The sequence below is a fragment of the Phragmites australis genome, chromosome 14, assembly GCF_958298935.1.
Source record: "Phragmites australis chromosome 14, lpPhrAust1.1, whole genome shotgun sequence".
NCBI classification, from domain to species: domain Eukaryota; kingdom Viridiplantae; phylum Streptophyta; class Magnoliopsida; order Poales; family Poaceae; genus Phragmites; species Phragmites australis.
This window is the reverse complement of record NC_084934.1, coordinates 1,256,412-1,279,965: the sequence shown is the minus strand read 5'-3', so window position 1 is coordinate 1,279,965 and position 23,554 is coordinate 1,256,412. Positions and strand designations below refer to the sequence as shown.

Below are 23,554 nucleotides of genomic sequence, written 5' to 3'. Positions count from 1 at the left end.
CTTTTTAGAGATTCGGTCGGGGGGATGATTCTGAATATGTTTGCTGGGGAAATAAATGGATGTAAATACGATGGCAGGTGGGGTGGAATGATCTAATGCAGAAAAGAGAAAATGCGCTGGGGGGATTTTTAGACAGGTTCGGGCCGCGCTGCGCGTAACAACTTACTCCTGTGTGGATGCTATAAATGCCCTGAGAATGTCTCTCAGGAATGTGCTGGTTACAAGAATGTCTGTCTATCCTAGAGCCTCGGGCTCCTTGTTCTTCAGTTTCTATGCTTGTACGAAGGTGTTCTTCGATCTCTATTGGACTCTGTTGGCTCTGTGTGCGCTTGTGTGAGCTTAGACTCGTGTGGGAGCTTGTCTTTGTCTGCGCCTGCCGGCCGCTTTAAATACCTGCCGGCGGTAGCGTACCTCGAAAGGGAGGGCACGAGTTCCATGGCGCCATAAATGGAAAGGGCGTCATCATGGCCTCTGCGCGACGTGATGGGGGTTGAAAACGCGCCCCGCGCCCGGTCTTCAGTCGTCATGATGGCGCTGGCACCGGGCGCCGTGGAGAGGGCCCACCGGGCAGCCGCAGAGTGGCCCGGCGTGCCCGCCCGGTCTTGCTCGCCTGCCACAGCAGCGTGGCAGACGGAACACCTCGGGCCTCGTGATGCTATCCCGAGGTGCATCGGATGGCACGGGATGGGACCCGTGCATTAAATGTCCCCACGCCATTCTGCCAGAATATGGCAGGGACTGACACCGAGCGTGGTGGGAGCAGTTGGAGGTGACAGGCCACGCACGCTCTTAAATGCGGCATCGGGCCTTTCACTGGCTGACACCTCATTGCTGGACCCCCTGTGGGGGCCACTGACGGGGGCTTCCTGGGTCGTCGGGGAACCGAGTGCTCCGGAGCCACTGTTCACCTCCCCGAGCACTCTCTCCCGAGAACGCCTTCTCTTGGTCCTCGGGGAACCGAGGGCTCGGGGGCCACTGTTCATGGCCCGAGCACTCTCTCCTGGACTTGACTGTATGGATCCTCGGGGAACCGAGTACTCAGGGGCCGCTGCCCGCAGCCCCGAGCACTCTCTCCCGGAACTACCTTCCTTGGGTCCTCGGGGTACTCGGGTGCCCGGGGGGCCACTGCTCGCAGCCCCGGGCACACCCCTCCCGGTACTCAGTTCTCCTGGTCATCGAGGGACTTGGGTGCTCGGGGGCCACTGTTCACCTCTCCAAGCACTCTCTTCCCGGTCACTTAGTCTTTGCAGATCATCGGAGAACCTGGGTACTCGGGGATCACTGATTACGGCCCCGAGCGCCCTCTCCCGGGACTTAGTCTTTTTTACCTCGCGGAGATGACCCCCGCTGGAGGGCGCCACGTGGCGGATTGCTGGCCTGGTCTTGGGATTCGGGGACTCCTGGTTCCTGATTCACCGACTGTCATCGTTGCCAGTCTCATCATTTCTGTTACTCGCGGTATGACTGGCCTGTCGTCACTAGCCTGTCCGCCCTGCACCACGGTATGTTCACCCTCCACTACCATGTGCCTGCAAACTATCTTGCCACCAATGTCGAACTCTTATCAGTCGCCATGCGCATCACGACCAAACACCATCGACAGTCCATGATCATCACCAAGCACCGCAACACCTGCCTGAGGTCTGGTCAACCGGTCGATTGCCTCTCCTCCTTCGCCTGTTGCAATATTCATCAGCGTCTCTGTGACCTCCTGTCGCGCTCCAGCACTTGCGCACCTCGTGTCTGCGACCTCCTGTCGCACTCTAACACCTGCGCACCTCGTGCACGTCCACACGACACGACTTGTCACATGTATGCTAATCCATCTAGCGACCGACCGAAACTACGGTCCCACCTCACCGAACACCAGACTATTCATCTTTGTCACAAATTGTCTGCCCGGATTCATCACTAAACCCTTCTGTCTCGTCGTCAAGTACCCCGCATGACGCCTTCTATGTCTCACCAGCTGTCCTGCAAGCAACCTGCCTCATGTGCACCCGAGCGTTTTCTCCATTCCCCGGCGGTCACCCAACTCCACAAGCATCTTGGGTAAGTCCCTTAGGCTTCCCATGGCAAGAATTCGTGATTTGGGTGATCGATTTTGAATTGGAGCAAAGTTCATGAACTTTAAAGTTTTGGACCAAAATGAGGATTTAGATGAGATTTGAGTTAGGAATCGAGTTGCTAGGTTGATGAGTGAATTCTAGATTCCATAAACCATCTCAAACACGTTCTCCTCTCAAACACGTTCTCCTTTGGATTGGAGAGGATTGCAAATCGATTTGGCAAAGTTTTTTCCCCAAAATAGAGCTTTTCTGGACAGTCCGGAAGTTCCGTACATTTTTCTAGAGGTTCCGCAGTCCGGAACTTCCGCAGAAATTCGCGGATCTTCCGCAAAAAGTCCGGAACTTCCGCAGAAATCTGTAGAACTTCCGTAGTTACTTTTCATCAGACAGTCCGAAAGTTGTAAAATTCATAATAAATTCTCCGTAGCTCCAAAAATTATGAAACCAATTTTGTTGGTTTCATAATAACCTAATATACCTATTAAAAATATCCCCAGCTATGAAAGAGTTAATTAACTTTCTAAGATAAATTAATTAGTTTAAAGCTTCATCAATTCACCGTTGGTTCTTTGCGAGTCCAAAATTGATGAATCCAATTTTGGTAGTTTCCTTATAATTTGTTCTATCTAGGAAAAATATTTTCAGCCATTATATGCATATTGTGGCATATATGTGTACTTTATTCATACTCATAGTATTCCATACGTTGATCCTTTTTAGAGAACGCCGATCTGTTGATCCCGGAGGCCCAGGACGATCCTAACATGCCCCACCTATTTGAGCCAGTGCATCAAGGCAAGCAACTAAGCATATTAATCTATTGTGTAATTGGATAAGTCTAAAATTGATGAAATATGTTTATGTATGTATGCATGTTTAGTGAGTCAGTGTCGGATACCAATGGGTGGAACCTATGTCGATTGCATTCTTCTACTTTGAATACTTGTGTATTTACATTCCTTGTAGCATTGATATATTGTCAAAGTATAGGTATGAGTTCGACTTATATGCTTAGGTCATTTGGTAGAAGTCGAACGACGGCGCATCCCATTGTTCGTGAGCATATGGCTAGGATGCTTAGTGCATATGTTTTACCTTACCTGTGGCTCATCCTTGCTAATGATCAATGCATAATCCTTGGAGTCCTGCTGCTGAGGAAGAGGTTGTTTTTTACTACTTCATGCCTGTCGATCTTGGTGGCGGGCAAGAGTAGTACATCCTACTCTGAAGGTGGTGTATTTGACACGGTGCCTAAGGGCATGCGGCGCCATTCTCTTTTGTTATTTATAAGTTTAATTTTCTACTGCGTAGTTCTTTTATTGTTAGGAGTTGAGGGGTTTTGTCTCCTCCTATCTTATTTTTGTTGTAAATTGTTGAAATCAGTTGCATGCTTAATAATTATAATATAAATGTTTATTACTCGCTCTTTATTAACCTATGTTGTGATGTACATGTTGGAAGGCATGTGTTCCGATCCTTGGGCACAAAACACGTGCCGTGACTACTAGAGCAGTATTCTGTTTAATTGCTGAAGTCATGATCGTGTCAGTGATCGACTTAGTGATAAATTAGAATACTGTTTGGACGGTTTCCCACACATGTCGGCCTCCATCACACCCGCAGCAGAACTCCACGTCTGGCTTCCTCCGAGCCGAACACCTGATTCCGCCGGCTCGCCATACGCCACCTCGACCTACCTCGCCCCAACATGACCGACCACCCTCACGGTCCACGCCCGCCCCGCCCAGGCTGCGTGTTCCTCCGTGACAACCGTGTACCTGCCGAGTAACTGAGTCCACCGAAGCTGCGTTGGACTTGTCTAGCCTGCTGAGTCCCGAGCGCCCACGTCCTGGCTTTGTTCCTTTCTTTTCTAGCCCACCGAGCATGACTAGACTCAACCCACATGCATGCATTGTTCCTTTCTTTTCCAGCCCACCGAGCGTGACAAGACTCAACCAACATGCATGCACACGTCACGTCAATATGCATGCACCACATGACTTCCTTGGACTCTATACATGCTAGACAGGTCGCACGAGCCACGCACACCGAACCTCCTGTAGCGTAACTGGCCTCCACGACGATGACACCGGGATAGAAATCTAGCCATCGCTGACACATCCGTACACGTCTGTATGCATGCGTCAACTTGCCACAGCTATACGCATCTTGCTTGCGCGCACTAACCGTCGCTATGCTCCATCTTGCGTTGTGTCCTCCCAGCACTGCACGTGCATTGTACGACGCCTTGTAGATGCATAATCCTCTTGCCTCTCCGTGATCTTCCACACACTGCCTCAAGATCCAATCCATCCATAGCTCTGATACCACGTGTTAGAAAATAAGCCATCAGCAGAAGCAACGGATGTATCTACCAAGATGATGCACACGATCACAGACGACACCAGAGGCACGATGTTTGTTAACGAGGTTCAGCCGAAGCCTACATCCCTGGGGTATGACTACGGACGCTCATCCCCAACTAGCAACACCGGCCGCTGCCCCCTACGAACCTGTCACTATGCCGTCATGGTTACAAACAGTGGTCTTCCTCTCATATTTATGAGGAGACCTGAAGACAACAATTCTACTAGGATTCCACCGTATACCGCTAATACAACTCTAAGTCCTATACATAACTAGCTCCGTATAATTATTCGACGTATATCCAACAATGACCTTTTATTCGTAATGTTTTCCAACTCTGTTTGCAATAAAATCGGTTTGGTCTTCGTGAGCTTCTACCCGACAAGAATGGTGGCATAAACGGAAAGGTGCCCTTTAAGAATCAGCAATGCATGGCCTCAATTGTGAACAAAAACCTACTGTTCAGGATGAGTCATGTGTAGGTCAGTTGATTACTCATCTACTATGTTATTGCGTACCTTTTCATTTTCCTACCAAGTTTTTTAAATTCCTCTTCTGTGAACCTCAACAGCTGCTCTTAATTTGTCATGACTATACTTCAGATGGCTCTAGTACTAAACGTGTAAGGCAAGCAGCAAGCTCTATGCTGCCTTATGAAGAGTCGATGATTGGGTCACACATACCACATCGTGAAGTAGTGAGCCATCGTATTATATCCATGCCTGATAGTCCTCCTTATTCAGGTGATACCAGCTCTCCATATGGTACTCATATCATGATCATCTTAGAAAAATACTAAATCCATTAAATATAGGTTATTCTCGTTCCCTTGCACGCTGCGCTACTTGAATTGACTTGATTTCTTTTGTCCCCTTTTTGCAGGGTGCCCAACACCAGAGGCAGTTACTGCTTCTCAAACGCAGCAGAAGCGCAGGGCGGCAATGGCTCTCAAGAGAGATGGTCAGTTCGTTTGCTCTACATTTAGTGCCGGATACAAGTATTTTATTCCTCAGCACATGGGTTGACATGCTAATCTTTTTACAGAATCAGCACACATGAATATTGTGTGGTGCAAATATAGTTTTCTATTGCAAAGCATGTGTAATTGGCAAAAAAAAAAACCATGTCTAGACCCTTCGATGCGGCACAAAATAGACGATTAGGTTTTACTTTTATGTTTGGGACTATTTATTTGTTCTTAATCCCAACGAGCCAACGAGCACCTGGTTGAATCCGTGACAAAGTAACAGCTACATAATGGAATCTATTTTCTTGATTTCTTTTTCGGTCACATGTAGTCAGGAAATAATGTTTTGAGCTTATTTCTTATGGTTTGTAATATCTGTTGATTCTGGCTAAACTTTGATGTTATTACTCTGTGTTTGGTTGGTGTTTTCGTTGCAACGCACGAGTACTTACCTAGTATTGTTATATTGATTTTTTCTGAACGGAAAAAAGTATTGGTCTATCATATGATATCGACTCCGATGTATGATAGTACATCAGCACAGTTGCAATGTAAGCATATATGCAACTTGGTTCTATTGTTTCTGGTGCATCGAGGGACCATCAATGAAACGTGAAAAAAAAAAGGCAGAAGCAAACATGACAGTGAATTCACAGTACAGACAATGGTGGTGGGCCCTCGCCAATGCTCGTAGCGTATGCAAGTTGGATTGACGAGGACTTGGGCACAGACCACATGACTTCTGCTGGGAGACTAGGACGACCTTGAGCTCAGTTTAGAATTTACGGTGCAGCTAGCTCCTTGAGTGCTGTATGGCTTCTCTGGGCGTTGCAAGCCACTGCGTTCATTTCAGAATTTCCTCGCGCTTTCCACCTCGTTTCGGGCCACTCAACAGGTTTAGAGCTAGCTCAAGATGCATGCACTCAGAGTGCAGCTCTTGTGTTCTGGTTGGCATCCTATGAAGTAGGAACCATCCTCCGCATATCCTTGAGCTTTCCACCTTGCTTCGGGGCAGCCAACTGGTAAATGATGCCCACTCCGACTTCCACTTCTATATATATATATATGGCTCGTTCGATTGGATAATAGTGGACACAGCCACTGCACCTTCTCTGAAGTGTTCCCGATCATATCCCAACCTCCCCTTCAAGTTCGTTCCATCAGTAGCCAGCTGTGTGATCAGAACTTGGTGCTGCACGCCGCTACAATTCAGAGGAAAACTAACGTAAGGACAATGCATTTACAGTCCATCAGTAACGTAAGTGCACTCAAGATTTTCCTCTTTTGTGCGTCAGATTAAAGTGGCTCCTGTTGTTTTGTCTTCTCAGCCGGTCCATTAACCCCCCATGCCGGAAATCACGGAGATGGTGGTCGGAGCCGTTGTTCAGGAGGGCGTGAGCAGAAGCATCTCCTACGTGCTGGGAAAGCGCAAGGAGAGGACGTCCGGAGGCCACATCGCAGAGAGGCTCGAGATGGCGCTCACCACATTGGGGCTTGCTCTCGAGATGTCTGCGAAGCTGCCAATCACAGACGTCTGGCTCCTTCACCGTCGGAAGATGTTAAAGCGCGCCTATGACGAGGCCGCGGATCTGCTCAACAGGCACAAGCAGCAAGCACTGCAACAAGACCAGGAGGATACCGGGGTAACAAGTTCTTCCTTCCCTAAACGTTGGCTTGCTTGTGCTAGAAAGCCGTCCATCTTGTCTCTGATTGGCTTGAGAACGGACGAGACGCGCTTGAGTTGCTCCGATGTCGGTAGATTTGAAATGTTTGCAGATTGGGCCGACAAGTTTGTAAAAAAGGTGGTGTACGGCATTTCACTTCGGCGGCACCACACCTTTCGCTACCCTCTTATAAGGCAGCTTCTTGAAGGGAAAACTCTCAGGTATGAAAAGGTGCAAGGAAGCCAATCACGCCGTATTTGCATATGGCCCATACCCTCGGAAGGGCGTGGCGTAGAGGTATATCTATATTATAGCTACGAGGATCGCAAGATGCCTGCGAAATTTTTCGATCTAGACCTGCTGCTACGAATCTCCGAATGCACGGACATAGTTGGGACTGCTATTAGCTGCTTGCAGCAATTGGCATCTCAGTTCAATATTGCGACTGAATATGTGATAGGAGAAATCATTCTACTATCTAGTTTACAAGGTATTTCCCATTCGGATGCTCTTCCATGGGAATGGAGGCAAGAAATAATTGTCGAGAATGCAAAATTCTTACGCCCAGATCCAATATGTTGCACAAACAACGCTGTCTCGTCATGTGTGCCATCACTCGGACTTCCAGAGCCAGTTGTCGAGTTCTATTTTACTTGCTATGTTTCAGCTGTGGAGTACATCTTGCATAGCTCAACAGATGAAGTGGGCATGAACTCGCCACCTCTGTATCTGGATATTAAGTTGCTGCCTCATTGTGATTTATGGGGCCCACAGAAGCAGATTAGCCTGCGGTTTGAGGGCAAAGAAGAAAATATAGATGGTAGCATACAACATACGGAGGCGATGCTAAGATCAAAGGCAATCGATTACTTGGTCCGCCAGCCAGGTGACGCGGACTATCAAATGGTCTGGTCCTCTCCACATGGTCTTGGACTTATTTGGTTGGAGAAGCCAAGCGCCAAACCAACGTGGGTTCGAAGACCCGGCCGGATTAGGCAGCAGGTCATTTGTGCTTAGGCCTGCACGAGGTGTATCAATCCCAAGGCCTATCCTTTGCCACTTAATTTGGTAAGGTCCTAACTCAACGAAAATGTTCTTTAGATATGTGTATTGGTCGTGTTTCATTCTCCTAGCTGCTAGCTAGCTTGTGTGGTGTCCGGTGTTTATATCATTCTAAAGATGGCATTTATCTGTACCGTGTTTCTCTTTCTCCATGTAATCAGCACAGATCCTGCTACTATTTGAGAAATAAAACTAATTTTCTATGTCTAGATGTGACAAATTGATTTGTATTTTGCTATCCAATACAGCACAGATACTTACGACTGAAAATACCACATATTTACTTTGTGTCGGCAAGTTGCCTTGAGCTCCTAACATATACTCCATCCGTTCGTAAATATATGACGTCCAGAATACGTACATTTTAACCATTGATTTAAGAAAAAACAATTTTAATTGGTCATATGCATGTAATATCATTTTATTTGTCATGGCAAATATCTTCATAATCAATATTTTCATAATTTTTTATTACTATTGTCATACAAAAAGTAGCAGTCAAAGTTGCATATTGAAGACCATGTCATTATCCAAAACATCATGTATTTACGAATAGAGGTAGTATAATACACCATCCTTATGAAACACTTTTACACAACACCATCTTGATTAATTGCATATTCATAGCACAGAACGCAAAGTTGAGTCAAAACAGAGCAGAAGTCTGCATTGGGGTAGGAACGCGCCTGAGTGCAAATTGCACACATGCAGGCATCTGGTAGTAACCTGCGTTAGCCGTACTGGTAGTGCGGACCACCCCATTAGGAAGGGCTTCCCTAGCTACCCAGAGACTCAAAAGGACCCCCCCTCGCTCCTCCCTAGGGCATCCCACACCCAAGCGACGCACCTCGGCGACTATAGTCAAGGTAGAAAAGGGTGTCGATGTCAGCATGTTTGATGACGAGAGGAAGAGGCAGCTACAAAAAGATATGGACATGTAAGATTATGTAGATCTGTAGATGGCATAATTGACCCTGTGACATGTCCAGGTGCCATTGATGCCTGCGCCTTCCATAGAGGTAGAGGTAGAGGGAGAGTAGAGGGAGAGAGAATACATAGAAGAGGCTAGCACTGCTGCAGGGTGACGGGAGAGTGAGTTATGACTCAGGCTGGACAGCCGCGAGCATAAAGCGGTTCACTGGCGCGTTCTGGTGCAGACAAAGGCCAAGGTAAATTCTGCACAACCTAAAATTTTGGGCGCGGTCCACCACTGCGCACCGGCGTAGGTAACACAACAATGGTGAACCAACGAAGTTGACGACTCTGACTAGTCATAGACCTGAGGACATTTGGGAAGTCCTTACTGAGAGGGTTGCGAGTCATTGCATTCAGAATGTACATTGCAGCTCCTCGTGGAATCCTAGGGCTAGCAAGCATTCCCTGCATTTCGTTGAGCTTTCCATGACCTCGTCGATGGCCCTTGCACTCGATCTGGAAGTGTAGTTTGATGGATGGATTCTATGGCCACCACACTCTGGTCTGCCTGCACCTCTATAGGGTATGCAGCTTTATTTTTTTTTAACGATAAAGGCAGGAGCTCTGCCATTCATTAAACAAGAAGAGAAAAGTTAAGTTTACAGGAGCGGCTATATCGCGCCGCTATCATGGATGAACAAAGTAGACAGAGGCCAGAACACTTCCAAAATCACACAAGCCTAGACCCAAAGGACCTAATGTAACATGAGGGTGCGCCTTCTTTGAGCAATGTCCTCCTTTGTGCATAATGCGACTTGATGGGTCGTCATGCAATTGTTTTGGAAGATCCATTGATTCCTTTCTTTCCAGATGTTCCACATAATATAGATGAACACCCCATTGCAGGCCCAACGTTGTTCCTTTGGCATTGCGCTCGACGTGGATTCCCACCAGTCCGCGATGGATTGGAAGCTCAACGCTGACAACATGTGGCTAAAGTTTATATGCTCCCAGGCTAGCGCCTGGCTCCAGATCGCCTCAGCAAAAGTGCAATGCAGGGAAAGGTGAATCTCGGTTTCTAGCAGCCCATTACACAAGGCATACAAGGTCTGGTGTGGCCAACCCCTCAACGCAAGATTATCGGCTGTCAGAATTTTACTTTCGATGAGGGTCCATGCAAATAATTTGCATTTGCTTTCAACATGTGCTTTCCATATAAGGTTGTTGTTGAACTGATCAAAGGAACCATGGAATTGTGCACGATACGCAGAACTTGTTGAGTATTGGCCATTGGTGGTCCAGCGCCAGGTGAAGGTGTCGGGGGCGTTCGGTTGGAGAGATACCAGCTGCAATCTTATCCAAAGAGAGACAAATTCCTTGATCTGTTCCGTGGTGGTGATTTTACCACGGAAGGTGTGGATCCAACTATTATTGTGAAGCTCTTGTTGGACCAATTTATTCTTCCTCTTAACAAGGCTGAAGAGGTGCGGCGCCAAGTTTCTTGGAGCTTCGCCTTCGAGCCACGCATGGTGCCAAAATCTGGTCTTCCTCCCATTGCCAACTGTGATTATAGTGGAGGCGTTGAACAGTTGGCTATCTATGACATCGCAAGGCACATCATAACCCACCCAAGGCTTGGATTCTCTTACTCCCTTATGCCATAGCCAGCGAAGCCTGAGTGCATGACTGAATTTGTCCAAATCCATAATGCCAAGGCCCCCAGGCGCTTGGGTCGACAAGCTCTTTTCCACTTTACTAGGCAATGGCCGTTGTTTGCATCTTCTTTTCCTTGCCACAGGAAGGAACGACGGATTTTGTTGATCTTTTTTCATGCCCAAATAGCAATTGGGAAGATGGTTAAGTGGTATGTGGGGATGGAGAACAGTACAGACGAGGCGAGAGCCAGCCTACCGCCCGAGGAGAGAAGGCGCCCTTTCCATCCTGGTAAGCGTTGCCCAATCTTTTCAATGAGTGGCTGCACGTGTACTCTTTGCAGGGAGTGTGTGTGAAGCTGGAGACCAAGGTATCGACATGGGAAATTCATACACACACTGGGAAAATGATGTAGGATATGCTCTAAGTTTGTCACAAGACCGAAAGCATGGCCGAATGATTGAAGGATGTCCTTTACTGCAATGAGGTCATCACGGCTCAGATTTATAAAGATTGCCACATCTTTGGCATATAATGAGGTCATGTACTTTGCCGCAACCAACGGGAGTGGGTTGAGCACACCTTGCTGTGTTGCCAGGTCGAGGAGCTTTGGAAGCGGGTCAATGGCCAGAATGAAAAGCATGGGAGAGAGAGAGGGGGTCCCCCTGCCTGACCCTCTCCTGTGTTAGAAGGAGTCGTTTGGCCATTTAGCAAGACCTTTGAGGTCGCTGAGGCAAAAAAGATTATGATCCATTCACGCCAGTGCTGGCCAAAGCCAAGAGCTTGGAGCACTTCGAAAAGGTATCCCCAATTTATAGAAGCAAATGCCTTTTCGATGTCCAATTTCATGAAGAGTGAGGGTATCTTTGATTTGTGAAGCCGTTGTACCATGTTCTGTGTGTAAAGGAAATTATCTTGAATGCAACGCTTCTTGATAAAAGCACTTTGGCAAGGGGATACCATGCTGTCTAGATGGGGTGCAAGTCTGTTCGCCAACAGCCTGGAGAAAATCTTGGCGATGCTATAAATTAAGCTTATAGGCCTGTAATCTCCCACTCTCTTGGCATCAACTCTTTTGGGAAGAAGGATGTTGGCTGAATTTAGAAGCTTGAAATTATTCGCATTCAAGTTGTATAGCTAATTGAAGGTTGTCGTTAGGTCGTCTTTGATGGTCTCCCAACATGCTTTGAAGAATAGACCCGTGAAGCTGTCTGGTCCAGGTGCCTTGTCTGTCGGCATTGATAGGATAGTGTCTCTAATCTCTTTCTGAGTGAAGGGGGCTTCTAAAGCTGATAGGTCGCGGGGCTGATATCCCAAGGCGTGCCAATCTAGGGTGGATGACCGTGATGTTGTGGAACCCAAATGTTGCCGAAAGTGCGCGTGAATCTCTATTTCCTTGTCTTGATGGGAGTACACCATGCCCTCTGGCGTTTGGAGGCATTGGATATAGTTTTTCCTCCGTCTGGAGTTGGCTCTTAGTAGGAAGAATTTTGTTTTTAAAGAAGTTATCCTGAGACTAGACATGGCCCAGGAGGATAGACAACTAACTAGTGAGGAGCTTGAACTACGTAAGCTGCTCTAAGCTAGATGCATCGGCTTGGCCCTCATCGAAAAGGCATGGATCAAACAACGATCCCGACTCACCAACTGGAGTCTAGTGTTGCCAATTTTCATTATGGCCATTTCATAATTGCCTTGGCCGTGCGTGCGAGCTTGATGTGGAGTCGTTTGACAGGTTGTGCGGCTGCCACCAATTTGCTCTAGGCCTCCTGGACCACCTCTTGTAAACCCTTCATGCTTGCCCAAAAGTTCTCAAATCTGAATTTATTCGTTGTGACCTTGCAAAATCAAGAGGCAATGATTTGACATCATTGTAGGCATGCAGTGCAAGAAGGATGTGGGAAAAAGAAGGTCCCATCCAGTTGTGTAGAATGCCTTGTCAATGTGTGTGAATGTTGGATTTTGCTGTTCGTTAGTCCAGGTGAAGCGACGCCTGTTCAGGGGAATTTCTTTAACTAGAAGAATGTCTAGCATTGATTTAAATGATCCCATGAGTCTTCTATTAAGGTTGTCGTTGCTTTTGTTCACCGTTTGGTAGATAAGATTGAAGTCACCGATGATGAGCCATTTATCTTGGTTGGGGGTTATGACGTTCTTTAGCTCCTACATAAAGTCTACCTTTTCATTTTCACCTTGTGGGCCATATACACATGTGATGTCCCAGCTTGTGTTATCCGCTCTCATGGTGATTGTAGCTGTGATTGTGTTTGTGGAGATCTGTACGTTGGAGCGGATGAAAATGTCATTCGAGCAAGCTAGCAGAATGTCGCCCCTGGTCTGCTGTGTGGGGAGGTAGGCGAAGAAGGTTGTAAACTTGGCGCCTAAGGTTTGTACGACAATGGCGCTGTCAATTTGCTCCAATTTTGTATCGTGCAAGCACACAATGCTACAATTTGTATCATGTATGAGGTTGTGGATAGCATCACGGTGAGCCCGACCGTTGAGGCCGCAGACGTTCTAGTTAAAAATTTGACAGCTTTGTTGTGTCATGGGGAGTGTGGTGGATCCCTGTTGGAAATGAATTGGGATAGCATCAATGCATTAGAATTGAAGGACGAACAACATTCTTGCGGCAAGGCGTCTTACCTCCTGAAAACTCCTGGTTGGAGGCTGGGCAATCATGGGTCCAAATGTGGCACAAAACATTCAAGTTGATGTATCGATGACAAGTGGCGAGCAAAAGCCGAATGCAGACCTGATGACAAACATGACACGGTTGGCGGACATAGCCGCGACTGATGACTACAAATAGACACAAAGGAAGGGCCCGTCCTTGGCAACGAAACAGAGCGAAGTGTGGCATGGAGGAGGGGTGTAGCACCCAATGCATGACCGTCGATCACGCTGCCTTCGTGCTAGCAGACGTTGTGGAGCCATCTAGGCCGCACAGCGCTATGAGTGCCTTGATGACGAGGTCGAACAGAGGACCACGAAACAAGTTGAAGTAGCGTTGGAGCATCTCCTCCATTGATTCGCCTACCTGGCTGGTGATGCTGAGCTTCTTCATCAGGACTTGGTGAGCGCACGCGTTGGGGTCTCCTCGTGGCCAGGACCTTGCAGCTAACCAGGCACTGCGGCGTACCGGCAGACTTGCTAGCTTTCTGGCGCATCAGACTTGGTGGTGTCGTCTGATGGGTGATCCGGTCGATGAAGGAGGGTCCCTATGTAACACCCCGGGGACCGAAACAAGCCCGGAAGGTCACTAAGACCAACCTACAAATCTGCCGAAAGCTAAGGGAAAATTTCGGCAGCACCTCTCCTGAAAGTGGAGGTATAACAGGCAACAACAAACCAGATAGAACAGATATAGAATATCACACTAGCAAAATAAAGATCCTAGCAAACGAGGTACAAGCCTCGACCATACAACTGAACCACCATCAAACTCACTATATACATTACAGGGCAAAAGACAATATCTAACAGGACATCAAGTTTAGGCCAAGAGAGAAGGTGAACGCGCAGGCGACGTGTAGCTACCCATCCCGCAAGCGATTGACATCTCAAAAGGAACCTGGAAAGAAAGCACGGGTGAGATTCAAAAATCTCAGCAAGTGAAAGGTACTTTAACAAAAAGCTATTTAGCCACAGTTGAATGTGCTAACAATTCTAAATAGAAACTAGTAATGAAACAGACCGCCAACACTAGGAGAAACAATTATGACTAAGCAAGTCCAACGGTAACATTAATCATTTTAACATTTGGTTGGTATAAGCCTTCGGAGCCGCATATATATCTATATACAAGCTAACTAAAGGAAATAAGATTTGATGCGAATAACTCATTGAATTTCATAAGAAGGCATAACCATGCACATGACATGCTCTCCTCACCCTTACCCCTCATCGGGTAACGTAAGGGTGTGCACCGTACCCCTCCTCAGGTGACATACGATGCTGTACCGGTACGGTCGTAGCCAGAAGATGACGACAAACTTCCAATGCATGAGATGTATATGCATGACGTGCTTCAAGCATAACTAACATAACTCCTGGAATATGCTTGAGACTTCAAAAAAACATTGCATAAAACAATAATGAACAACTGCAGAATGGCATATCGTGCTTACTGCACTTCATAAATCAATCATCGAGTAAACTTCTAGAAAAGTAAACAACATAGTAACTAGCTCATAATCAGTTATTAAGATTAGATGAATGCATTGTAATTAAAGAATGTAGGCAACCCAATAAGAGGTTAAAGCGTAGCCATTCGCTACAATCACTTGCCTTCACCGACGATGAAGCCGGGCACTAGTCGTGACGTGAGGTCGCACCACCTGAACAAGCACACCATTAGCACAATGACACCACAACGACGAAGTAGAAGAGGACGCATGCTAATACGCCAAAACCCAGCGTTCGACAACCGAAGGCTTCAAAGACATTTACCAACTAGCTTGCTAAACACCGAGTAAGACCCCCCCCCCCCCTCGAGCTCAGACAAAGAGCGAAGAATAAGCCACAACGTACGGCTAAACTCAATCACCTACAAGCATCTAAGGACTACGGAGGAGTCACCTTTGGAGCGGAACCGCTAGCCGGCGAGGAAAAAAAAACAGCGAACTCGTGGACGGCCTCCTCCTCCCTTCTTCTTCTTCTTTTCTTCTCTTCTTTTTTTCTCTCTCCTTCCTTCTCTGGCTGACCGGCCAACCGGCCCTCTCCCTGCCTCTTCCTCCCCACCACACCCCCCTGCTTCCCCCTCCCTCCACACCACCGCCCGGCCGCACTCCGGCCAGCAGCCGAGGGCTGGGCGCGGCGGCGGCGAGAGGCGGGGCGCGGCATCGGCCGGGGGCGGGGCGGCCGGGGGTGTCGGCGGACGGAGGCGGCAGGCAGCTGGAGGCGACGGACGAAGGCGGCGGACGGCTGCCCAGGAGCGAGAGCGATGTGTGCGGGTGGGATCGGGTGGGAGCCGATCCCACTGAACCTTATCCTTTTTATTATTATTATTTTTTGTTTTAACCAATGGTCTAAATTTATTGGACTCACCACGAATTCACTAAGCGCCCAAACGCAACGGTAGATAGCAAAACGGATTCGTCTTGGCGAGATCTACGCAACCACGGTCTCTGATCGTTCAACCGAGCAACGGTTTAGAAAGTCACATTATTATTATTATCATCGGGTAGTACACCCTATGTGCCAACATCAGCTGGTGCAGGTTGCGATCGAGTTGGGGTTGTGATTGGCTGCAGCGGAGGCACGACCAGAGGCGTCGGCGTTGGGGTAGGCGAAGACGCAGGTGTCAGGGAGGAGGATGTCGGGTGAAGCTTAGCCGGTGCTGGCAACTGGAGCACCACCTCCGGTTCTACTGGGGACATTGTCTGTTGTGGTGTGGGTGGTGATATCTCCATGGTTGCATGCGTCGGCCTGGGTGATGAGTTCTCCATAGTGCCCTGAATGACAGAAGCAAAGGCAGGAGGTGGAGGTGCGGAGTTGCAGTCGCTGATGTCCACCTCAAGCGTCGCCTTTGGGTTGCAACGCTGGAAATCCTCTGGCCTGGGAGTCCTTGGGGATGGACGGGCATGCTGTTGTCAGGTGCGACTGCGACCGCAATCCCCTGCCACCTCCTCTGCAGCCATCAGTGGCTGCAGTGCGTCCACAAGCAGGAACTGTCGCTCCATCACCTGGGGATGTTGTCCCTCCACAGTCACAGGGGGCTGGCCTTTCTCCTCCTCCTTCTGTGGTCGCATAATGGTGTCCCTCGTGCCGGATGTCTCAATTGGCTCAGCGCCTCGATGGCACCCACCCGCGGTGGAGCCACAATCACAAGGATACCCGTGACGGGACTCAGAACATTCACGTTCTCGCTCGCGGTCCTTCGGAGCTGTCGGTGACATGGGAACCAGGGGTCCCTGAGTCCCGAGGTCAGGACAGCAGAGTGCCACATGGCGCCATCCCTCGAGGACTGTTCCCCGAGGTCCGAGAAGACCAAGTTCTGGGAGAAGGTGCTCGGGGCCATGAACAGTGGTCCCCAAGTACCCGAGTTCCCAGAGGACCCGAGAAGTACAAGTTTCGGGAGAGGGCGCTCGGGGCCATGAACAGTGGTCCCCGAGCACCCGAGTTCCCCGATGACCCGAGCAGACACGGTTTCGGGAGAGGGCGCTCGGGGCCTTGAACAGTGGTCCCCGAGTGCCCGAGTTCCCCGAGGCCCGAGAAATGGCATATCCGGGAGAGAGTGCTCGGGGCTATGATCAGTAGTCCCCGAGCACCCAGAGTTCCCCGAGGACTTGAGAAACCCCTTGCCGGTGGACCCCACAAGGGCTCAGCGGTGAGGTGTCAATTGGTGAGAGGCCCGATGCTACATTTAAGAGGGAGCATGGCCTGTCACTTCCGACCACACCCCCCACGCTCTGACCGTGCAGGCACGCGGGGTTGCTCGGTGGCTGCCCGGTGGGCCCTCCCTGCAGCACCCGCTGGAAAGCGGCATGATGATGACAGGACCGGACGGGGGTGCGTTTTCAACCCCTCCCGTAACATCAAGCTGCAGCCTATGATGGTTGCTTTCCATTTATGGCGCCTTGGAACTCGCACCCTCCTTTCTGGGCACGCTAGGCCGCCCCGACGGGGTATAAGAAGGGGCGGGCTCCCCGGAGCAAGGGGGGGGAGAAGGGCTTCAGAGGAATAGTTCTGGAAGTCGACCAAGCCTTTCGAGTTGAAGAATACCGAGACAAGATAACGAAGAACAAGACACATGAAGCTTTAGACTTAGACAGAAATCCTTGTAACACAAGGGATCCTCAGAGAGGCATTACCGAAGCATTTATAGCATACACACAGGAGTAGGGTATTACGCTCCGTGTGGCCCGAACCTGTCTAAAATCCCCGAAGCATTTATTTCCTCTAGCATCCGATCATCCACCCCGCCTGCATTTTATTTACTCTCATTTATTTCATGTACGAGATAGATTCAGAATCATCCCCCCGGCCGAATCTCAAAGGGGTCCCTCCGGATCCCCACTTGTGGAGTTCATCCTCTGACAAGAGCCCTGGAGAGACTACAAAAGAGGCAGTGGTTCTAGGAGCCAGTGTTCCAGTCGCAGCCGCGGCGACGGTCATCATCATCTTCGTCTCGTTGGTGTAGTTGGGGGGCGTCGCGTGGGTGGGGGTCCTGGCAGTCGCGCGACCCCCTTTTTCCATCGATGACTCTGTAATGCCAAGTGAAGTCACTAGTGCGGACCCGGTCGTCGCAATCTGGAGGGGACTCTAAGATGTCGAGGTGCATGATCACCTTGAAGGTTAGGCCGCGTCGCTCTTGCTCTACCAAAAGTGACGGGGCAGCGAAGCTGTCGTGGGCCTCCACCTGGTAGTCAGTAAGAGTCAAGCATGTTACCTTTGGGATGAGAGACGGCTTCTTTGTCCATGCCCAAAGGTTGAGTGTCCGGGCATCCTCTCTGCGTAGCAAGGACCCCTCAATGTAGTGGAGGTCGCAGGAGCTAGCAACAATCTTGTGGGCGATGTCCTCTATCCAGGCATGTAGAGGTACTCCTTCCAGGCAGAAGCGAGCATGGTGCTTGAGGTCAACTTGGTCGTCGTGCGTTGAAAACTGCCAAGGTTGGATGTGGATATCGAGGCTGCCGTGCAGGAAGCTCCCGAGTGCAACTGCAGCGTCGCGGTGGTGGCGGTGCTTGAAGTCGATGAGGAAGTCCTCAGGGTAGTGCTTGGCAATGATGATGTCCATTGGCCGAATCCCGAACTTCAAGCAGAACGCCGCCTTGATGATCTCAAGGCTGACATCCGGCCGGTCCGGGCGAAGCCACTCGAGCACCGCCAAGCTGGTGAGCTACGCGAGCTCGCGGTCCATGTCGCGCGTGGTGGTGGCCACGGTGAAGTCCTCCGTCAGCCTGGAGGCTGGGTCACCCTAGCGCGGCATCGAGCCAGGCAGCGGTGGAAACTTAGAGGCGCTTGAGGGCGATGGCGGGGGAGGCGATGGGAGTTGCTTCGCGGTGGTGGAGAGTAGCGCAGTGCAACAGCGGGCCTTGTGCCCGGAGCAGCCACAGGAGATGCACTTTATGGGGTCCCTGCACACAGAAGCAAGATGTCCTCTGGCCAGACATCGAAAGCATTTACCTTGCATCTTTGCCATGAATTCACCGAAGTGTCACTCACGCTGACTGAGGCTCGGGGTAGATGTGCGATTTGAAACGGGCCTCTCCTTGATGCCTCTTTGACACCACCAATATCTTGGATGCACCGTTCTCCATCCATCTGGGTCTTCCTTGCGCTCCTCCCAGATATGCCACTAGGAGCGAGGTTCCCACAGCTTGACTGCGCGGTCGGAGGCCTCAGAGGCTGTGAGGAGTGGATGTTTCGCCTTTGCAACTTGGGAGTGGTGGTCGGTCGAGGTGGAGCGAACAACAGTGAATGCTGGCTTGAGGATGGATTTGACCGGCGATAGAATTCGCCCAGCGCGGTGGTTGGCTTGGGGTGAGGGCAGAGTAAAGGCGAATCGGACCCATTTGGAGCTGGGCAGTAGCGAGTTGGCTCCTGCACGTTGAGGAAAAGTGGGTCCAAGGGCGGGATCTGGGAGGACGGCGATGGATTGGAGTCGAGAACGCCGGGGGGAGGCGGCGGGGGTGGAGGCGATTGGGGGCGCGACGACTGGTGTGGCGAGCAGATCGGGGGTTCTCGGGATGGGTCGGAGTTGGGAGAGCATGGATCTAGTGTCAGGAGGGGCTGCGAGGGGCTGTAGGAGGCCGGATTTGAGGGGGAAGCAGTGGTGGTTACGGTCGCCGTGGGGGTGATCGGCGAGGTGGAAGGGGGAGGGGAAGGGGCCATCCGCATGCAGCTTTATTCGATGGCTACTGTACAAATGTTTTTTCATGAATGAAAACAAAGTAGTATTGGTATATCACACGATATTGATTCCGATAATCCGATGTATGATAGTACACCAGCACAGGTGCAATGTAAGTATATACGCAATAGCAACTTGATTCTTTTGTTTCTGGTGTATCGAGGGATATACTATACCATCAATGAAACGATTAAAAAATGCAGAAGCAAACATGGCGGTGCATTCACAATGCAGACAATGGTGGTGGGCCCCCGGCAATGCGCGTAGCGTACGCGGGCCGGACGATCGTCGACGGCGATGGGCACCACTAATGCAAGTTGCATTGACGAGGACTAGGCACAGACCACATGACTTCTGCTGGGAGACTGGGACGACCTTAAGTTCACTTCAGAATTTACAGTGCAGCTATAGCTCCTCGAGTGCTATATGATTTCTCGACCACATGGCTTCTGGGCGTTGCAAGCCACCGCGTTCTGTTCAGAATTAACTCCTCGCGCTACAACAGGTTTAGAGCTCAAGATGCCCTCCTAACTTTCCACATCTATACATACAGCTCGTCGATTCGATGCTTTGCTTGTCATAGGTTTATGATTTTCTCGACTCCCACAGTGACTTGATGGCGCTGCCTTCAGCCCTTGCTCAGGAGGGCGTGAGCAGAGTGTCATCCTACTTCTCAAGCAAGCTCGAGGACAAGGCGTCCAGAGCGCACCTCGTCTTCAGGCTCGAGATGGCAGTCTCCGGTTTGGAGCTTGCTCTTGAGAGGTCCCGGAAGCTGCCGATCATAGACGTGGCGCTGCTCCGCCGCAGGAACACGTTCAAGCTTGTCTACGTCGAGGGCACAGATCTGCTCAACAAGTACAAGCTACAGGCTGCTGGAAGGCCACCAATTAGAGATCGGGCAAGTGGTCACGGTTTCCTCCTTCCTTGAACGGGTCGCTCGTGCTGCAAACTTGTCCATCTCATCTCTCGTTAGCTTGGACAAGGGTCACTTGAGTTGCTCCGTGGTCCAGATATGTGAGTGGTTTGCAGATTGTGCCGGCAAGTTTCTGACCGCCATGGAGTCCGGCTGTTCACTTCGGCACCACATGTTTTATAACCCTCTTGTCAGACATCTTTTTGAAGGGAAAACTCTCTGGTACAAGCAAGTACAAGAATGCCAAGAACGCGGTTGCGTTATATGGCCCGTACGTTTAGAAGAGCGTGGCGTAGAGGCAGCTATGTTATAGGTTCATGGATTAGGAGAGGCCAGAGAAAAACTTCGGTCTAGCTTTGATGCTACGAATCTCGGAAGACAGACATAGTTGGGATCGCTACTAATAAATGCTTGCGGTCATTGGCCTCACAGTTGAAGCTTGTTGCTGAACTTGCAATGGGAGAACTCACTATACTAGCTAGCAACTTGCAAGACATTTCCCATTCGTATGCTCCTCCCTGGGGCGGCTTTCAAGAGTGGCATACCCAACAAACGCAACTTCTTCGCCCAGATCCGTTATGCTGCACAGCAAATGGCCACGAAACCAGTGCTAACGACACTGTATCATCAGAGTTATCACACATATTCCCTGAGCAAGTTATCTCTTTCGGTGTTAGATTCTTTATTTCAGCACCAGAGTGCTGTTTGTGTAGCTCATCTGATGAAATGGGCAAAGACGTCTTGAGAGATTGTCCACATCTGGAGCTGGCAGCTATCTTCTTTCCTCATGACTCGTGCGAGGGCGTGCAGCAGGATTATGCACTCGAGGTATTAGGAAGTGACGAAGAAAATATTGATGTAATAGTAAGCATACAACAAATGTTGGAGATGGTAAGGTCAAAGGCAGTCGAATGTTTTACCCGTCAGCCAGAGCCGACAAATTATACAGTGGTCAGGGCCTCCAAACATGGTCTCGCGTACGTTAAGGTGAACATGCCATCATCTTTCGAATTTCTTGTTGAAGAATATGCTAGGCTTCTAGACATGTGCTCGAGGAGAAGGCGGGTAGATCCTTGAGGCTGGTCGATCATGCTTGGCCTACACGTGGTATTTGAGTGTAAAGGCCCCATCCTTTCTTCGCCTCTTTTGTTAAGGTCACGACTCACAGCAATGTGCTTCAAGATGCATGCTGAGATATATCCTGCCACTGTTTGAGAAATAAACTACTTTGTTTACCAACTAGCTGATTGGCCACGAAATTATATGTGAAAGTATATCGATTTGTAATTTGCTATTGGATATGATGCTAGTTCTTGCAAACAGTTCAAAGTCTCAGAATGATTCATCATCTCAAGCTTTCACACTACAATCTGATCTAACAAGTATGGTATCATCAGAGCTACCACACCTATTCCCTGAGCAAGTTATTTCTTTCGGTGGGTACAGTTCAAAATCTCACAATGGTTCATCAGCTCAGGATTTCACACTACATTATGTGCTAGCAATATGGTATCATCAGAGTTATGACACACATTCCTTGAGCACTAGAGTTCATGTATGGTGTATTGCTGTATTGGTGTCTCGCCCACCCCCCAACCCCTAGCCGTTTTGCATTTTCCTGTGAACGACCTACTGTGATGTCCAGTGTTCGGATCACTGTAATATGGTGCTATTTACCTGTGTCGCGTTTATCTTGAGCTACTGTTAATTTGAGAAATAATTAAACCTACTTTGCAGACTAAGTCTTCTGTGCGGCTGTGTCAATGTATGCAACTACCCAGATATGGTGCCTCCTATGGGTCCTGCTTCCTTTCTCGAGTTTTTGTGGAACAACTGTCTAGGGCAGTTTGTGTCTGAAGAAGCAAAGTTGAAAGCATACTGCAGTCTGCAGAAACATTCTACCAGTAGTCTCTACGAACAAAGAATGGAGCACATAGCTCCTGCAGCCCACTAGAATGAAGCATAAAACTGTATGTGATCCAACAGATGAGCAACCTTGTATCCATAAACACTGAATTAAAATATGAGCATTTTCAGTTCAAGTTGCATTGCTGAAAGGGCTGAAACTACTGTGATTCTAGAAATGGAGTTAAACCTTGTGTTGAAGCTCATGAAGGGTACGGTGTAGAAGTAGATCCCATTCGCAGGAGGCCCGCTTATCTTCCTTGCCCACCCTGACTTGGGCTTGATAACGAAGGCGCCAACATCTGTGCTTAGGAAGATGACAACGGCACCCTCAGCAAAACCAAGCACAAAAGCTTTTTTACAAGGGTTGTCAGTGGATAACAGTGTATGTAGCTCGATCACCCTGCATTGTACCCATCCTGCAACTCCCTATGCATTCACCTTCCTTGAGCACAGGTAAAGGCTGTTACCCCTAAGGCCGGCGAGCTCAAGCAAACCGTCATCAGTCGGCACGAGGACACCGCCTCTGTCGTACTTCTCCGGCGACCCAATCACAGATAAGTAATGCTTTCCCAAGTCGTACTTGAGAAAGCTAGCACCAAATGAAAGTTTGAAGTAGATTTCATCTCCAATGCGGGGTCGGAGACAAGGCGGCGCCAACGCCGGCAGACGAGTGAGGCGCGCAGGAGGGAGGAGTGCTGCGGGCGGGAGGCGGAGGAGGATCTCGCTGAGGAGATCATCGTTGTCCGGCAGCGGAACCAGCGAGGACGGATGCGCTAGCCTATTTAGTGAATATGGGTTGGGCTCACTGGGCTGTTTTTGGGCCAGGAATTGCTGCCAAGGGCCGACGTAGTGCTGTGAACGAAGGCTAACCAAACATAATGGATATCAATCGTCAGATGGAAGAACAATAAGATTTCAGGATAGCCAATGCAGATACACACGGGCCCCAGAAGCTTCTTTTAAAAAAAAAAAAAAAACACCAGATGAAAAAAAACTTGTCACAAAAAGGAAAGGTCATGCTCATGATAACACGGAGGAACAAGAGCTTAGAATGGCATTGATACCTGTTGACGCATCTCACCATAATTTTTTCAGAAGTTTTAGCTCCCGATTTCACTTCCATGTTTGTTGAGGATATTCTCCACTTCATTAACCATATGAACAACCTACCGTACTGAA

The 23,554-nt window shown here is 49.3% G+C and overlaps 3 protein-coding genes across 3 annotated transcripts; 1 reads left to right on the top strand and 2 right to left on the bottom strand.

Annotated features, from left to right (window-relative positions):
• The first annotated feature begins 5,767 nt into the window (after positions 1-5,767).
• Positions 5,768-8,338, top strand: LOC133891418 (uncharacterized). The gene is made up of 2 exons (XM_062332134.1): positions 5,768-6,628; positions 6,732-8,338. The coding sequence occupies exon 2, from the start codon at positions 6,750-6,752 to the stop codon at positions 8,082-8,084; it is 1,335 nt and encodes a 444-aa protein (XP_062188118.1). The 5' UTR covers positions 5,768-6,628; positions 6,732-6,749; the 3' UTR covers positions 8,085-8,338.
• Positions 8,339-13,459: 5,121 nt separating this feature from the next.
• On the bottom strand, positions 13,460-19,578 carry LOC133891508 (uncharacterized). Its single transcript, XM_062332237.1, has 2 exons — positions 18,091-19,578; positions 13,460-15,037 (listed from the first exon to the last, which is right to left on the bottom strand). The coding sequence occupies exons 1-2, from the start codon at positions 18,436-18,438 to the stop codon at positions 14,990-14,992; spliced, it is 396 nt and encodes a 131-aa protein (XP_062188221.1). The 5' UTR covers positions 18,439-19,578; the 3' UTR covers positions 13,460-14,989.
• Positions 18,653-19,535, bottom strand: LOC133891175 (formin-like protein 14). The gene is made up of 2 exons (XM_062331892.1): positions 18,921-19,535; positions 18,653-18,778 (listed from the first exon to the last, which is right to left on the bottom strand). Exons 1-2 carry the CDS (start codon positions 19,533-19,535, stop codon positions 18,653-18,655), a joined length of 741 nt encoding a protein of 246 aa, XP_062187876.1.
• Positions 19,579-23,554: the final 3,976 nt, after the last annotated feature.

What these genes read in the sequence shown, in the direction of transcription:
- LOC133891418 (XM_062332134.1), top strand. Translation starts at nt 6,750, where the DNA reads ATGCCGGAAATCACGGAGATGGTGGTCGGAGCCGTTGTTCAGGAGGGC.
- LOC133891175 (XM_062331892.1), bottom strand. Translation starts at nt 19,535, where the DNA reads ATGGCCCCTTCCCCTCCCCCTTCCACCTCGCCGATCACCCCCACGGCG. An exon ending in ATATTGGTGGTGTCAAAGAG is followed by an intron (nt 18,779 to 18,920) that starts GCATCAAGGAGA and finishes TTCTGTGTGCAG; the next exon opens with GGACCCCATAAAGTGCATCT.
- LOC133891508 (XM_062332237.1), bottom strand. Translation starts at nt 18,438, where the DNA reads ATGGACATCATCATTGCCAAGCACTACCCTGAGGACTTCCTCATCGAC. An exon ending in AGCCGTCTCTCATCCCAAAG is followed by an intron (nt 15,038 to 18,090) that starts GTAACATGCTTG and finishes GTGCTTGTTCAG; the next exon opens with GTGGTGCGACCTCACGTCAC.